Source organism: Choloepus didactylus, chromosome 7 (assembly GCF_015220235.1).
Source record: "Choloepus didactylus isolate mChoDid1 chromosome 7, mChoDid1.pri, whole genome shotgun sequence".
In the NCBI taxonomy this organism is placed as follows: Eukaryota; Metazoa; Chordata; class Mammalia; order Pilosa; family Megalonychidae; genus Choloepus; species Choloepus didactylus.
The window spans coordinates 96,282,464-96,301,681 of NC_051313.1; the positions used below are offsets into that span (position 1 = coordinate 96,282,464).

The window sequence follows — 19,218 nt, forward strand, 5'->3', positions numbered from 1 at the left end:
TATGTTCATTTTTAATACTCTCCAGATTTTTTTGTTTTAACAAAGCATAAAATAGCACCTCTATCAGTAAAGCAGATTTTTTAAGGCTAAAAAGACTAATTAGATTGTGACCTAAATAATACTATTTAATACCTTTTGAATTATATCAGACAAGTTCAGTAAGTAACAAAACTTTATAAACTAGGAGTGATTTCAACCAACTTTTGACACCAAGATGGCAGATCTATAATGCATATGAATTTTCAAAATTTACAAAACCTTTGTTGTTGTTTTTTTCATAAATATGGATCACATCTAAATTGTCTTTAAAACCCAATAAAATTATCATTTTTAAGACTCTCAATGAAAATGGAACAGTTTACTTTTTCTGTTGCTCTGCAGAACATGCCTCATTCCCTTAACTTTTCACCAGAGTTCTGTATCTTTTCAGATCTCAGATCTGTAGGTAAGAAAGTATAGTTTAAGGCTGGTGGTCCTTCAGAAAGTTAAGCATAGAATATGACCTGGCAATTCTGCTTCTTGGTATATACCCCAAACAGTTGAAATCAGGGTCTTGAACAGATACTTGTACACCAATATTTTTAGCAGCATTATTCACAATAGCCAAAATGTGGAAGCCACCCAAGTGTTCATCAATGGATGAATAGAGAAACAAAATGTGGTATATACATACAATGGAATATAATTCAGCAGTAAAAAAGGAATGAAGTTCTGATTCATGCTGTAAAATCGATGAACCTTGAAGACATGATAAGTGAAATAAGCCAGACACAAAAGGACAAATATTGTATGAATTCACTTACATGAAATATCTACAATATACAGGTTCATGAAGACAGAAAGCTGATTACAGGTTGGGGTGGGGGAAATAGTTTATTGCATTATGGGTGCAGAACTTCTGTTCAGGGTGACGGAAAAATGCTGGTAAAGGACGGTGGTGATGGTTGCACAACACTGAGAATCTCATTAATAGTGCTGAATTGTGTTTTTGAAAGTGTTTTATATTGTATATATGTTACCACAACAAAAAGGTTAAAAAAGAAAAAAAGAGGGAAAAAAAAAAAAGCAATACAGCTTTTCATAAAGGAGAGTACCTTTTTTGCACATCCTGAAATATTCAACAGGCATATCTAAGCTGTCTTCACAACAGATCTTATTTTCAAATATACTTATCTTGAGTCAGTATTTTCCCAGTTTGAATATTCCAAGCAATAAAAATTGGGAAGTGTTGTGTTGCTCTGCAACTAACGCAGTGTACATAATAATTATGATACTTCAGAAATGTGTTTGTCTTTCCTAGAATATCATTTCACAAACAGCTGGCATTCCTAGTGAGATATTGTCTCATCAGACACTAAACTTGGTCAGAGGTTACTCTTACTTTAAAAGAACAAATTTCAAATCATAATGATGCAAAAATAAAGACTAATACATTTTTTGATGAAATAAATTTATGGAATAACATAGTACTAGCAGAAGTAGGAGGAAAAGAAGCAGCAGCAGATCCAGAGCACCACACACTTGGTGCCAAATATGTGGCAGGTGTCGTGTCAGCTATTTCATTCAAATCTCACAAGAATCCTCGAGTATTAGCATCTCCATTTTACAGTTGGAAAAAATAAAACTCAGAGAGGTTTTATTTGTATTATCCTATATGAACAGCTGGTTGAGCTGGGATTCAACCTACCCCTGACTGACTTCAAGATACAGAGCATTCCAGCCATTCCATGGTGCTTCTGTTAAAAGAGAATTATTTGAATTTGGGCAATAAAAACCAGGGAGTTACAGCTTTTTGCCTATACAAATTATCAAATCAATCAAAGAAGCCTGAAACTCTATCTTGCAATAAAGTAAGAGTCCTTCTATAGTACCTTCTTTCCTCTCTCTTCTCCCATAACTATGTTAAAAATAACATATTTAATATCATCAGGGTTATTGGTAGTAGTGTGGGTAAATGGTCTGAGAGGAATATGTTAGCTCTGTATAGCACTAGGAGTTTGGCATAGAAAGAATATTTCTCTACAGATCCAGCAATAGTTGGCATGGCAAAGTCAGTGCAATTTTAACAAGATTATCTCCCTCTCTTTCTCTCTCTCTTTCCATCCCTCTCTCTCTCTAGCACTTTCCCACCTCTCCTCCTTCCCTCTCTTTTTCCCAACTTCCTCTCTTTCCCTCTCTCTCTCACATATATTCAAACATAAATATATATTAATACCTAATACCTGTTGTTCAGAGAAGTGGTACTCAACATCACAGGATAATAATGTCACTACATCTGACTAAGCAAAAGATATTTCCTGGAAGAAACTAATTTTGACTTGAATTCAATGAAAGGATTCACAGTAAGAATTGGCGTAGGGATGATGTAGCAAAGAAATGCTTAATAAAAATTAGGAACATTAGAAGGAAGATGATCCTAGCCCAAAAAAGGTACTGATAAATACATAACCATCACTTAGCTGAGCAGGACATGGCTGAAAACTGATGCAGACAGAAGTGACACATCATCATACAATCATAATTGTTCACTTTGTGGACTAATCCAGCAAGAAGTGTAACATATAAAGTAATCTTGAGTCGGTAAGCACTCTGAGAGGTTTGAATACAGGTATCAGATTTTTTAAAGCACTGGAAGTTTTTCGTATCATATCTTTCACTATATAGATGATTCCTGGGGAGATGCAAGGACTTGTTCAATGCCACTAGTTAGTGGTAGAGCCCTGGTCACCAAGCCGCTAGACTAGTACTACCTCTATGACAGCAGTCAACTAATAGGAAGTGCCTCCGTCATCTGTTTGCTTTTCCCTTGGCAGCTGTGGGATCAATTGGTAGTTAATATTTCTCTGTATTACTAATGACACCCATGGCCATAACAGACACACCCAGGAACTCAGGGAGGAACCAAGACCTGTACTGGGTGATGTAGGACAAAGCACCTCAGGAATCACTCTGTCCTAATTCTCACAAGACTTTTGCTTATGTGATGCTTTGATTCTGTATTTCACAAGAGTTAATATTCACATTTCACAAAAGAAGTTAGCCTAGAATTAGGAAATTGGATGATGCAAATATTCTGGTAAAACATTTACATGTTCAAGAATTTCAGAAGTTATAACTCTTCAGATATCCACCATTAAGTGGAAGAAAAATCACTTTAATGAAAGATGACTTTTTAAAAATAATTAGAGAGGATACTTTTGTAAGAGAAGTTCACAACAATTAGGAATATATGCATATATCATCTTGGGAACACTACTAGAGAGACATATAATTACCTGGGAAAAGTCTTGCTAGACATTATCAGACTTTACAAAGTTGACACAAATGTAATCATGTCAACCACATAGTGAAAATTTAAAATAGAAAAGGATTAGAAAAAGTGCCAATAAATTACATTATGGCCCTTTTAGGGTACAAGTAAGATGTTATTATACTTGGATTCTTCCAAAGAAAAATTCTAAAAGTTAAAATAAGCAAACAAACAAAAAACTAAACTTAAAAAAAAAAAACAAAAAAACCTCTGAAGAACTTCTACATGACTATTGGCAAAAACAAAATGAATAAAAACAAATCTATGGATTTCTGAAATACTATAAAAGGTCATATTCTGCTTATAAGAGCAGAATGATTCCAAGTTGTACAACTTCAGCTAGAAAAAACAGCATATGAATTAATGAAATTCAAAGACAAAATATTTTCAGTAAAAATAGATTAGATGTAATATCATTTTAAATTCCTTTCTCAAGGGACTAGAAGCTTAACTTGGTGGTTATGATTGGATTTCAAATGTTTAGACTTCTAAACAAATTGCCTTTGGATTCTTTTCATTATTTTAAGATTTTTCCATAATATGGCATTTATTTTCTTAAGTACCTTATCTCAACTGCAAACAGAACAGGAAAATGGATTTAAATTCTTATCTGACATTGCTTCCTGGGTTCTGCTTTGCTGGTTCCTAACCACTTGTTTGGCTTCATATCTCCACAGACTTTTACAATGTTGGTTACCAAAAAAAATCTCTCTGATAAATTTGGAGGTAAGAAATTTTATTCTATCCCTTAAAATATACATTATTCAAACACTTTATGAAACAAGGATCAATCCCTCTTCAAAATGATATGACAATTCACTGAGAGTTTCCAATAAAGATCATTTGTACCTTGAAAATAGTTCAAAAATACAAAAGTTTATCCTGATGACTAACTGGCTTCCATTAATTCTAAAAGATCACAAGAATCTGGCTTGTCTGCTGAATAAATAATAGTCATGAAAATCCACAGTTAATCTTTAAAAAGTAATACGTTCTGACAAGCTTTTAATTCATAATATTTGTTCCTCTTATTTGAAAATGTGTCACACGACCTTGAGTAGTTATTGGCTAAATAGTCTTATTAATAAAAATTAGGGACAATAACTATTTTCACCATGGTAGTAGACTCTTTAAAATCTTTAAATTAACATAATGACATAGGAAGAAATTTCTAAAGTTCTTGAGAAACATACATCCATAAATATACAGCCGAGGTCACCTCAACATTAATTGCATTTGGATAGAAACCACCACATTCCCCACACTTTTGAAAAAACCAACAACAAAGTTATCTGTAATGATTTAAATTCAATTGTAATATACTCAATTAACAAAGTCCAAATAATTCCCTTTCTTTGAATTCAGCTTGGATATGTGCATAAAAATCAAATAAAGGTAAAATTATCTTTCCTATCTTATGCCACATTGATTTTGTACAAGATAAGCAGAACATTCATTGTATTTTACAGTATGGACTTCAATTCCCTCAGCTTGCGAGTAGGAGTTTTCAACAGACAATGACCAGGGAGAGGATAGTACTTTTAAAGGTCCACTAAATACACAGCTGCCACATTATAAAGAAAAATACATCAAAATTTCATGACTAATGTTCACTTTCCAGTGATTGCTTGCCCAAGAACTCATGATATCTCCTGAATTACATTTTGTGTCACAGTAATGCAATTCCTCCCACTGATTTTGCCATAATAATAAGCTTAAACTTCACTGATGTATTTTTCAATGTTCAGTTAACACCATGGTTCAAAAATATAATGTCTTTCCCAATCAAAAATTAGCAAATGTTAGTTGGTATTTGTTAATTTGTCTTTAAAAGGATTCATATACATTCTTGGCTTTTGTTCAGTTGTTTTAAAAACCCACAATTGTATAATTTGTTCACAGAGCACAAGATAGTACAGTTTTAGATATACTCATGGTTCAATTCAGAAAATGGAACTGACAGTTCAATTCATTCAATACAAGTTTGGACACCTAATCTGTACCTGGTTCCATAGCTAATTTTTAACAACTGGAATAGATTAGTTCTTTCTTTAGTGCAATCCTGCTAAAAGATTTAATATAGCTAAAAAGTCAGGTTATTTAAGATCAGAAGGGTGGGGGAAAATCACCTTATTTTTTCAAAGCCTGCATTTAACGTTAGCCTCAGAACATCGTGTCTCCCTAACGTTACTGCTGTGCTTTTAGTACCTATCTTGTAACTACCGTGTCAGCTGCAGATTTCAAGAGTCGTATATTCCTGCACTTCACAAAAGCATGCTTTTCCAAGGATTTTTGTCTTGTTGACAAGGAAGAAAGCAATGCCATATATATGTGCATCCTCCTAAGGTTTCTAATATAAATCTTACAATATCTTTAACTAAGAAATAGGCACATTATGGTTAAAAATCATGACTTTTTTTTTACATATTTTTAAACTCTAGGTCGAGCTCAATATATAGCTTGGAATGTTTTGTTGTATTCTCTACAATGCCTAGTATAGTACATAGAAAACTCCAGTAACTTTTATTGATTGATTTAAAAAATTTTCTTCAGCCTTGTATAACCTCTAAAATAGAATTTCTGGCATTTATAAGGTAATATAAATATTTGATAAACAGCACCAAAGCCCTAAAATGCCATGTACCCAGCACGCTACTTTAGAATTTTATATTACTATGGTTCATTTTATACTGTTTCCATACAACTCAGGAAATAGATTAGCAAACCTACAGTTTTGTTAATAACATAAACAATATTCAGAGAAGAATTAAGACTCAGATCTGTCACCAGATCCACCAAAACCATATTTCCTTTTACAGAATAAGAAAATTTTAAATGGCATAGACTTATGACTGCACGAAATCATCTTATTCCCAGTCCACACAAATCTTAGCTCTTCTGGAGATACATATATTTGGGAATGTAGCAGGGTCTTGATGCCATTCTCACAGATGTAAGCAAGATACGAGAAAGTGCAGCCTTCCTATGGATAAAGTATTTCCTGAGAATAATAGACATGGTCTATACATCCAGAGATTCTCTTATTAGCATGAATATCTGTTATACCACTCTCTGTACTTGTCTATGTGCTTGAATTTTTTCATTCAGAAATAGAAATGTTATTACCTTTCTTGCTTCCTTTATCATCTTCCGAATAGTCTCCTTTATTGTAAGAAGCTGTGCTCTTGGTGGGTGAAAGAGGAGGTCTATGTGGGTCCCTCCTAAGAGTCCAGGCATTACGTATGGCCATCCTAAGTCAAGGTTTGGAGCCTCCACATCAGACTCAATGGGCCAGTAAGTCCCCGAAGATGAAGCATCATCGCACGAATTGTTGTCAGGACCGTATGTTGTACTTTGTGGAACTTTCTGGACATTTTTCAAAATATAATTAATTTCTTCCTCAGCTAAAAATTCTGAAACTCGTTCCTTCGTAAGAAATTCTTGGTATGCTTCCAACCCATGTTCAATCAGAGTATCAATGGCTACCCGATACCATTCCTTGTAGTGAGGCTCAACGTAGTTGTCTGATTTACACTCATCGTTTAAAGAGGAAAGCACTGATGAGGTCTCCATGCTCGCAGGTGTTTGACAACAGCACGTTCAAATGTCCATTCATGCAGTGGCGAGAGGAATCTGGTTGTTTGAAAAGAAGGAAATCTCAATCAGTTACAATTTTGTAATCAAATATTTTATGGTATATGCCTACTACTTATTTTCACATTTACTTACTATATTACCAGCAGCTCAAAATGGCATATATTTCATATCCAAAATTATATTAATAGCACCACTATTCACATATCTATCACAAAGAAACTAAACAGATTTCCTTTTACAAACTGCTGGCTGATTTTCCTTTTCCAAGGTACTCTCCTTTCAGCATCTCAACTAAAACAACACACCTTCCTTCTCTGGTTTCCAGAAAGTCTGTCTTTCTTAACTTTAATCTAAGACTAAGCCTGGCGTTATCAGTTGCTATAGGCTTTTTGGTTTCAGTTTTTAAAGATTTTAAAATAGAATTAAAATATAATCAATGCCTAGCCAGTCTTTAGTGGAAGTCTTTACTGAGTAATTGTTATGCATATAATAATATCCTGGATGACTTATGCTAGATGAAAAGCACAAAACACATGCCTTTCAGAATTAATTCAACAGCTGAAGAGGCATAATGTACACATAAATCTGTTAACATTTTGAATGAAGCAATATATTGCTAAGGGACAAAATGAGTAATGCCTGTATTCAGTCCTTTAAGAAGAAAAGTAAAGAGAGATCAATATAGAATAAATGATCATGGCTAGCCCTGAGCGGGGGGCATGGTCCTCAACTAAACCTAGGGCGAAGAGGAAGAATATGATCAGATAGAAAGATGGACTATTGGTATCCCACACAAGGGTAAAACATAAGCAGAAACACAGAATGGGAATGAGCTTGGTACATTTGGGAATCAGCAAAAAAATCTCGGTCGACTGGACTGCAGATTTCTTTTACTAGGAATAGGAGATAAAGTTGAGTATACAAGATGGAGTATGAAGTAGCACTGGAGATTTTTGAGAATCAGAAAAATTTGTGTTCAAAACTATAAGTCTAGCAGCAGCAGGGGAGCAGGAGAAGAGACTTGTTGCTAGGAGGGTCATACAGCATTCAAACAGCAAAGAAGTGATGAGCATGTGTGAGTGATGGTTCAAAGGGGGAGCTCCTGAAATTCGGGGGATTCGATAGCATATAGGTAATGAAGAAATTTAAGACCTCAAAGATATCCAGGGATTTCCCTTAGGAATCAAATTTGCCTATCCAAGTTCACCCCCACCCCATCCCTCACAACGTCCACAAAATGGCATTCACCCCATCATTTGCTCACTCATTCGCTGGGTGAGATACTCTACTGGATTTTATCTAAATCAGATTAGAGACTTCCCAGCCTTTTGAAGTCAAGGTCTCTATTGTGAGGATTCAAAGTAGGACTCTATGATATGCTAAAAAAACTGGTAAAAGCCTGATTTGATCAAAAACATCATTGTCAGTGGTCCTACTCTCATGTTAAATTTTACAATTAATTCAGTCTTTTAGGTCTCAAATCTATGAAAATTTATATCTGATTCAGAAGGGTAACTCAGGAAGTCATTACCATTTAATAACTCCTTAGCTCAAAATAAAAAATGAGAGTCACTAGCTAATCATAAAGAGAAGTCATGAAGAAATGGACAATAAGGACAGTAAGTTTTGCTGGCAGATCAAGGGTTAGAAGAAATCCAGCATACACTAATGCAGACCTGATGAGCATGGAAGACAAAGGGTACCTCAATTCACTGTTTTATTGGAGATGATCATGATTTTAGGAGAGGGAAAAGTGGAACTTTTACTGAGAATATTCAAGAGTATAGAAAGGCTAAAGATGAAATCTGATACAAGTATAAAAACAGAAGTTCTTTTCTGTCTCCTGGGGAGCCCTTGGCTTGAGTCTTAACTCGTTACAAGTCTAGGTAACTAGAACTGTCCCTGGATCCTTGTCTCTGGATATGGCTTTGGAGTTCTGAAGGGGGAAGGTAGTTTTCCTACCCTAAATAGTATTATGGTGGAGTTTTGTAGAAACATAATTTTACTCTTTCGTGGGCAGAAGGAGGAACACCAAGTTGGTCTGTTAGTGTAAAAGCTATGGAATAATGAAATAAAATTCATTTTTTATTACTCAATTGAAAATAATCTATTGACATGCACAAGGAATACATTCTGAAACTTTCATACATTTTCCAATCACTTTATCAGGTTCTTTTTCCAAATCACATTTCATTCAAGTTCAGTGGTTCTCAACAGGGGTGATTTGCTCCCCAAGGGACATTTGCAATGTCTGCAGACATATTTGATTGTCATGAATCAGGAGAAGTTGTACTATTGGTATCTAGTATGTGGGGGTTCTGCTAAACATCTTACAGTGCACAGCACACCCTCCCACAAGAAGAAATTATCTGGCAAAGGGTGAGAAATCTTCAAGTTGCTCACACCAAATGCATTATACTACCATTAACATCCTCTTCAATGTTCATTAAAATTCTCTTTTGCACATAATGTTCATTTTAAACAAAGAAATAAGGTTTTAATTATCTTGACCAGAGTCAATCCATTTGCTTAACATATATCTCCCTAAGGTTTAGCAAAGTATGGCTTTCATTTGATAATGAAAGCCAGGGAAGGGATAAGCATCCAGCGATAACATGAAAATCACATCTGTTGTTTATGATTACTGTATTAAAAGTAATCGGTAACTACTGGTTGTTCATAAAAATCCCAAGTTTTCTGAGCACTTTTTTCTTTACTTAATGTTTTAAATTTAACTTTTAAATTCGCATGACATGTGATTGTTATGTTAAATGCATATTACCCATTTGGAAGTATAGATAGATAGATAGATATTCATTTCTGAGCTTTATCTATGCAAATAAATATTTTGCAACTGTAAAAAAAGTCATTCTTAACTATGTTTAAACTGAGAAATCACAGAGGAGATTTCAAAAAGACTGTGAAAACAAAACCATGAAAACATAGATGGAGAGTTAATTATGGGGAAAAAAAAACAGTTGAAAATGAGAAAACAAACACTGGGGGACTTTTTAAATAATAATGAAGATACAATGAAGAAAAGCATATCAAAGAAAAAAAAGAGAGTACTGCAATTCAGATATTGTGTACAATAGTTAAGAAATAAATACATTTGATACTGCCCGACTGGAGAAGCTACATTCTACTTAATCTCTAGAGATACTCATTTATCACGAGAGCTGTTTACAAGGGATACTTGTGAAGGAGCCATCTACAAACAAATTTAAGAAAGAACAACACAACCATGATACATGCATAAATGGGTGCTGCAATAAAATAGCCTTGTATTTAGTTACAGACTCACAACAGCATTCTTAAGAGTTCAATTACTGAACATATCATGGGCTTTACTTAAGGACAAAATTAATTGGTTGTGCCTATAAATGTATGAAAAAACGCATTATTAATAATTATTAAGATCTCCTAGAAAGTATATTCTTTTAATAACAAAGGTAGAGTTAATGAGCAGAGCAAAATAAAATCTTGCTAAGATGTATAACCCAGGCAGACTGCTAAGATCATCCACTACCTAAGTGAATCATTCCAAAAAAGTAGCCTTATAAAGTGTGTGATTCAGATCCATGTTTCAAAAGCATTACAAATTGCATTCAATGTTGAACCTTCAGGATCATTTGTGGAAAGTAGAAATTCCAAATGTAATTCTATAAATAAAAAGGACATGAAACAAGGCATACAAAATAGATTTCAATTCATGGGTCACTCCAGAAAACATTTTAGCAGTTTCTTATAAAATGAAACATACAACTAACATATGTGGCATTTGCACTCTTGGCATTTATCCCAGAGAAATGAAATCTTATGTTCCTGCAAAAAACTTCATATAAATGTTCACAGCAGCTTTATTTATAAAAGCCCCAAACTGGAAACAACCCAAATATCTTTCAACTGTTGAATGTTAAACATGTTAAACGAACTGGGACACTTCTATACCACAGAATACAACCCTGAAATGAAACAAACTCAATTGACACACACAACAACCTGGATGAATCTCCAGAGAATTATGCTGAGTGAAAGAAAAAAAAAGAAAAGGAAAAAAAAAAAGCCAATCCCCAAAGGTTACATATTGCATGATTCCATTTGTATAACATTTTTGAAATAATAAACTTATAGAAATGGAGAACAAATTATTGTTTGCCAGGGGTTAGAAATGGTGGAGGAGTGGAAAGAATGTCCGGTAGCTATAAAAGAGCAGCAAGAGGTGAAGGAAATGTTCTGTATCTTAACTGTATCAATGCTAATATCCTGGTTGTGATATTGTATTATAATCTTGCAAGATGTAACCGTGGGGGAAAGCTAGGTAAAGGATACAAGGAATCTCTCTGTATTATTTCTTTCAACTGCATGTGAATCTACAATTATCTCAAAATTAAAAAATAAAAATCATATCAATGAGCAATCTCACATGCCTTGGTTGGCAAAAAACAAGTATAGCAAATAGGACGAGAGCCTATCTCCAATATCAGATTGCAAGAGTTCAAACCCTGATTTTTCAGTTTTTGTGAAGATCCTGGACAAGTTAATGTCCATAAGCCTCAGTTTGATCATGTGTAGAAAGAATAATAATAATCGTGTTCACCTCATTGGGTCATTCTAAGGAGTAAATGAGGTAATGCACTTAAAGTGCTTAACTTTCAACATCATCATCATTTTACATTTTAGCACTCAGTTACAGTATAATTATACCAATAAGTTTGATGAGAGTTTTTATTTAATATTTCAAAAAGTTAATGTTTCCTTTCAAATCATTAGCGATGTCACACAGTTTGGAACTATTTAATCAAGTGAAGTATAAAACTAAGCAGCCAAATTTAGCCTCAATTTGTTTATGGTTTCTGACCGAAAAAGAGTCATTATAAAGATTTCTGAAATAATAGGTAAGTGGAAAAAAACGCTCCAAAATGAAATTACAACTTTCTTAAATCACAAATAGTCTGAAGCTAGAATTACTCCATGTGTATTCATATGACCCAAATAAGAACTGAAAAAAATACAAAAAGGATCACAGGTGCTAACACTGCTGCAGTCCCTTTCCCAACCTATTTTATGCTGTTTCAATTCAACTGCTGAATGCACACAATAAAAGTCTCTACTGTAACTCTTTAAAATTTTTAAAAAAAATTAACTTCATATATAAAAAAATAAATTTTCCATCAAGAAATGATTTCCAGTGTTTGTTTTTTCTAGTTTATGTGATATAAAAACAGTTCTCTTACCTAACTTCAATGTTAACCAAATGTTATTAGGGAACTGATTTCCTTTTATAAACTTTCATATATGTTGAGAAAAAAAAATTGTATTTTCTTTTTGGTGATTGATTTGTGATTTGTATCAAAATGCCTACTTCAGAATATGAGAAAATGCTTCATAAAGCATTGTTTCAGAATATCTCTGTCTTATAAAATCGTAACACATGGTCCACAATAGCTGAAAATCAGACATCTCTTCTTTCTTCAAATGTTTAGTTGTTACGATTGTGTCTGACTTTGAATTTGATTACCAGAAATTTAAGATCACAATTAAAACATTAAAGAAACTATTACTAAATTTAAAATTCATCATAATACTCAAACGGTCAACTGCAGTTTGATATCTAATTATGGCATCCGAACTCAATACAATGATTTTAAGCAGGCTTCATAATAACACTTATAACAAAATGGCCCAATAGCACAAAACACAAGCCTCCACACAGTATGTTTTTTAGAAGGCCAAGGAATATATGAACACATGGCATATTAAATCACAGAGTAGCAGATGCAAACATCTCCGTACGTTGATCGCTAGTAGAATCACCCATTTTATAAAATTCATTAAAGGACAAACCTAAATACTTTCAATGCATTTTATAAATCTGAAGAGGAAATTCCATTTGCTCAATACCCAATCATTTCCTTAATTTCCTGTAATTGACAAAATTTTTTTTGGAGGGGATGGCAATATTATTATTTTCATACCAGTTTAATTCCAAAGTGTACTTGGGTTTGCTTTTATTTCATATATTTGCCATCCCTGGTCAACACAATAGGAATTTCAGACATAAGAATAATAAAAATTCTACTAACATATGCTAATGACATTGAAACATAACTTCACTGTCATTTGGAAGCATTTATTGAGAAATTCGTGTAGAATAATTCATGAGAAAAACAATACACAAAATTTTCCTAAGAGAGTTTATACTCGATCAAATTTCAGAGGATACTCTCTGTGTATTTAAAATGGAAGTGAAACCGAGAATATATTAGTCCTTTATCAACACCTAAACTAGTCCAGAATTACATGCTATTATGATATTAGCACTCTTAAAGCTCCAGTGAATGGGACAAGATCATCCTGACGGAGCAGTATTTTATACTGTGCCAAAGAACTCCATTTGTAGCCTGATCCTGATTAATGTACGTAAAAATTATCTGGATAAATAAATAGAAAAAAACATTGGTACGATGTGCATAATTGAAGCACAGCATATTGCTAGATGCCAAAAATCAATATTCAAAATGAATATGTTAATGAAATATACCAACATGAACAAGATTAAATCCAACCACAATAAATTTAAAGATCTGAATTAAGATTAAAAAATTAACTACACAAGTACAGGATTGGGAAAGATTTGAGACGAATTATGTCATGATGAATAGTTGAAAATTAGAATGTTTAGTTCAAAGGGAACTAAGACAGACACATAAGAGAGTTCTTCAATTACATGAAAGACAGCCACAGGGAAGTGGAATTTTTTTAATAGCCAAATGAGAACTCACAGGTTGGCTCAGTGATATAGTGGGTCAGAGACCCAGCTCTGAAGTCTGACAGCCTAGGATTTGAATTCTGGCTCCCCACTGGTAGTTTTAAGACCTTGATCAAGTTATTTCAGGGCACTAAGCATCATATTCCGCACCAGGAAAATGGGTAAAATAATAGCCCTGACATGCAAAGGGTTTCTATAGGAACTAAATGAGATAAAAGCTCTCAACTATATTTACCTTAGAAACGACTAAAATGTTGTTCAGTAGTAATATAAGGAAGGATATTTATTTAACTATAAGGCTGTGCAAAAACAGAATAAGAATTCTCTTTCTCACCAATTCCCTTCTTTCTGTAGGTAAGCAAGCAAGGGGTGTATTTTTGAAAGTCCTATAATGTGTAACATGTAACACATTCTTAGGGCACCGTTTGCTTCAACATTCCAAGATGACATTTATTTTGCCTGCAGAAAAGATCTATTGTTCTCCCAAACTTGCTAACTTTGTTTGGAGGTGAGGAGGCTGTTAGGAAAATGTTTCTTACACTGATGTGACAGGGAACCACCTACCAGCCCTTTTCCCAGTTTCTCCTGAGTCAGTTTTTGCAGTTCAGCTTCATTTTATTTGAAGTTAAAGAACATTAGACACACCCATGCTCAAATGCAAAACCAAAACAAGAATGTCCAAACCTGCCTCTTGTGGTTTTAATGCTTTGTGAAAATGCTGATGTTATGAGACTATGTGGATAAAAAGCAGGCCACAAACTCATATGAGCAAAATTATAATTAAAGAAAATCATTGGGGGGGGGGAGGACACCAGAAAATAAGAATAATTGTCAATAAGTGGTGGTTTGATGGGTGATTTTTTAAAAGCTTCTTTTCATTTTTCTATACTTAACAAATGTTCATCAATGAATAATGTATTATTTTGCAATGGGGAATAAGAAATTTTTAAAAGAAAAATTTAAAAGAAACATTCCTCAATATTTTTGTGTTTAGACGATCCACCTCTTTTCTCATTCATGTACTAACTTCACTGTAATTGGTGATTTAAATTCTGTTTATGAAACCGTTCTTACTGTGTATAGCTACAGAATATCCAGAAACTAAAGCTATATGAGTACAGGGACCATGAAGGAAAAAAATAAAAATAAGTACTTGAGCTTAATGAGAACTTAGTAAGTAGCTCACTGGTACATAGTGCCATTCCTGACTCTCTGGGGCTAAAGTTAGAGCCACTGCTAAAAGCCTCCCATAGCAACCACCTGGGTGTATTATCACTTCTCACATTACTGAAATGCATCATTCTGTGCCCTCGCCACTAGACTATGAGCTGAATGAGGATAGAGAGTATGTCTGTTCAGTTCAATTCTGATGTCTAGTAGATAACTCTTAAACAATAAGCCAATAACATATTGCCTCCATAACTCAAGAAAATGGAATGAGAGTTGATTAAAGTACGACAGACAAGAAAATGACAAAGTGTAATAAATTTAAAATTTTAATACCCATGCAAAACTTGTAAGATTTAAGCAGATATTTGTTTATGAAAAATAAAGGTTACCATTTTTTATAATATAAAATAGTACCTATTAAGAAGAATAATTTGAAACCCACTGAGTACCGTAAAGGTTATTAAATAAATTCTTATACCTACATCAAAAAGCACAAATACTAATTTCAAATAAGCAATTTATCAAAAGAATAGAGATGCTACCAAGTGTCTTCTGGAGATCCTTTCTAAAATTTTTGTTAGAATTGTTTCTTAAATTCATTCTGCAAGCATTTCCTAAGCATTTAAATTGATCATAATTAAGTAAATTTCTAAGTCTCATGTTTTTCAACAAAAGAAGTGATATAAATTACCTGTAAAACATAATTCCCATATTTTGGGGATCAGTTCTGTTATTATACAAACTTATTTCAACAGGAAGAAAGGGTTCATTGGCTGTTTAAATATGTTATGTTCATGGGTGTTTGGCATATCATAAGGGGAAACTGAAGTTAACTATATATTCTAGAGCAGCCCCTGGGAAGTTGATGCCTATGTTTTACAACTTGATAAAACAGAGCAGTGTGAGGCTTCTATTTATCCAATAAATTATCCAGATTTGGCCCAGGATTCTGGTTTCAAAAAGTATGTATATATCTCTCTTCTAAGTTGCTTTAATAACCAATTTGGGGTGGGCAATACGTGAAGCAGGAACTGCTTTTTTCAAGAACAATAGAGTGCCAGGACGAAATGACTTTTAGCAGTGACTATTGTTAGTGCTAATGACATCTGAAAATCATTACATTATTATCCTAAATGCTGGATTCCAGGAAAATAAATAAAATGCTGTGTAGGGCAGGGACTTCAAATGCCATCAAAGCTGTGCAATTTCATAATGTCAGGGCTTGGACATGGGAGCTCTATTCAACTCTAACTTCACTCATCTCTTTTCCCTCAAAAATCTCTTCTCAGAATGATCTCATCTCATTTTACAAATATAAATGTCGTATATCTCACTGATGACTTGCAAATGCCATCTCCTGACTTGCCCTGTCCTCTAAGCTCCAGACATCTCCACTGGGTTTCTAGACACTTATCATAACATGACACAGTCATGGTTTTTGTTTTATTTATTTGCATCACCCTTACAAAAATGGAAGCTCCTCACAGAGCAATGAGCTAGTGTGTTCTAATGTATCAGTTCTCTTGTCATATTGGTTATTACATATTTTGAGCATCACTGCTATCTGGGATAAGGCCTATTCCTCTACATAGCAAGTTTTTTTGGGACCTGTGGTGGTTGGAAGCTGTATGTACACCAGACAAACATGTTTTTAAATCTAATCCATTCCTGTGGGTGTGAACCCATTGTAAGTAGGACATTTTAATGAGGCTACTTAAGTTAAGGCATGATCCATGTGAATCAGAATGGGTCTTAACCCTCTTACTGGAGTCCTTTATAAGAGAATGAAATTCAGACAGAGAGAAAAAAACAAGGAAACAAGAAGCTGCAATCAACAAAACCTAGAAGAGAAGGGAGAGACAAGCAGATGCCACCACGTGCTTTGCCATGTGGCAGAGGCGCCAAGGATCTTTAGCAGCTGGTCTTCAGGAGGAAAGCATCATCTTGATGATGCCTTGATTTTGACCTTTTCTCAGCCTCAAACTGTAACCTAATAAATTCCTATTGTTTAAGCCAACTCATTTCATGGTATCTGCTTTATGCAGCCTAGGAAACTAAAATAGGGTTTGGTAATGGGAGAGTGGGGTGCTGCTACTGCAAATACCATAAATATGGAAACAGCTTTGGAACTGGGTAATAGAGGCTAGAATAATTATGAGGTGCATGACGGAAAAGGCCTAGAATGCTTTGATGAGACAGTTAATAGAAATATGGATGCTAAAGTCCTTTCAATGAGGGCTTAGAAAGAAATGATGAAATGTTATTAGAAACTGGAAGAAAGGAGATCCTGGTTATAAAGTGGCAGAAAACTTGACAAAATTGAGCTCTGATGTCAGATGGAAGGCAGAATTTGAGAATGACAGGCTTGGATATTTAGCTGAGGAGATTCCAAACTAAATAGAAAGTGTAGCCTGGTTTCTCCTTGCAGCTTATAATAACATATGAGAGGAAAGGGATAAGCTGAGAACTAAACTCCTGGGCACAGAGAAACCAGAAACTGATGGTTTGAAAATTCTGAGCTTCCAGAAAGCAAGTCCCTAGAGAATAGTGCCCAATAAGAGAGTGTAACTGAACATGAAACCAATCAGCCATTTCAGTGTGTCAGGAGTAGAAATGCAGTTATCCAAGAAGGATTTGTGTAAAATTCTTTTGTCTGATAGTTTGGACTTCCGTGTACTAGATGCAAATCTGACTAGGTTTTGTGTGATCTGTAAGAATGGAACCATGCTGGCCTGGACTAAAAGGACACAGAAGGGACAGATTGAAGGAAAAATCACTTCAAGGGCAGAACCAACCATGGAAGCTGAGATCTGGACTGAAGAGATCTTCCCTGGCCAAGATAGCATGCCTACTCATGTGTGTGGAAAGTGAGTTTGCCCTGGATCTTGGAAAGGGTGGGCCTTCCACCCCCTTGTTCAAGAAAAGTGCTGCCACCCCAATGTTCCGAGAAGATGGAGCCTGTGCCCTGGAGACTGCAGGGAGTCTGGCTGCCTCCCCAATGTTTGATGAAGGTGGAGTCCATGTCCCAGGGATAGAGGAGAGTATGGCCTTCACTACAATACTTGAAGAGGGTGGAGACATTACCCCAGCACTCAGGGAGAGCATGGCTGCTGTGCAAGCTCTTGGAAAGGGTGGGGCTGCTGCTCCATCAGGCCCGGAGGACAAAACATCATTCCACAGATGACTCTCAGACCTTGAAATCTAATGGGATATGCCTGGAAGGGTTTTGGAATTGTTCAGGACCCCTGTTTTCCTTCCAATTTCACCCTATGAGAATGCAAATATTTCCCATATATCTGTCCCTTCATTGTATATTGGAAATAGACAACTTGTTCTCTAGGTTTCACATGTTCACAGACTGAAGGGAATTGTTCCCCAGGAAAGACCACATCTATAACCAATTTTGATAAGATTTTGTTTCTAAAATGACTTAAGGCTTTTGGAATATTGTGATGGAATTAATGTATTTGGCATATGGAAAGAACATGTCTTCTTGGGGTCCAGAGGATGGAGTGTTGTGGTTTGAAGCTGTATGTATCCCAGAAAAACTTCTTAAATCTAATCAATCCCTGTGGATGTGGACCCATTGTAAGTAGGACATTTTAATGAGGCTACTTCAGTTAAGGCATGATCCACCTGAATCAGAATGGGTCTTAACCCTCTTACTGGAGTCCTTTATAAGAGAATGAAATTCAGACACAGGGAGAAAAAGCCAGGGAAACAAGAAGCTGCAATCAGCAAAACCCAGAAGAGAAGGGAGAGACCAGCAGATGCTACCATGTGACTTGCCATGTGGTAGAGGAGCCAAGGATTGCTGGCAGCCGATCTTCAGGAAGAAAGCATCACCTTGATGACACCTTGATTTTGACATTTTCTTGGCCTCAAACTGTAACCTAATAAATTCCCATTGTTTAAGCCCACCCATTTCATAGCAACTGCTTAAGCAGCCTAGGAAACCAAAACAAGACCTTTGCTCAGTCCTGCCCTCACTGAGTATTGATAAAGGAGAAACAGTTAGGGATCTATCTATTGATCTATCTATCTATCTATTCATCTGTCCCCTTTCTTGTGTGTACCTAGCCACTCCTTCTCCTCACTTCCCAATACCCATCCACAAACTCCTGAATACCACCTGAAGTAGTGTTCAAGATCTTTCAACTTCAATTTCAGAACTCCTGGTATAATTTATAATAAAGACATGATATATTTAGAAGGGAACACTCAAGCAACAAGGGCTCCATAGTGTGAAATACTGAGTATGTGTCATGTGCACTTCTGTTCTATCTTTTGAGCCTATTTAAGGCAATAAAAATATCACTTTTGTTACATACTGACATTTACAGAGGAGCAGGTGCTATAGAAAAACATA

At 35.0% G+C, this 19,218-nt stretch overlaps 1 protein-coding gene across 1 annotated transcript in view; it reads right to left on the bottom strand.

The window, feature by feature from the left end:
- The window catches only part of FAM83B (family with sequence similarity 83 member B), a 109,861-nt gene that overhangs the window by 83,523 nt on the left and 7,120 nt on the right, over positions 1–19,218 (bottom strand). Inside the window, exon 2 of the mRNA XM_037844834.1 lies at positions 6,437–6,943. Within this exon, the coding sequence (XP_037700762.1) occupies positions 6,437–6,883 (447 nt within the window). The 5' untranslated portion in view covers positions 6,884–6,943. The remainder of the gene's footprint in view (positions 1–6,436; positions 6,944–19,218) is intronic.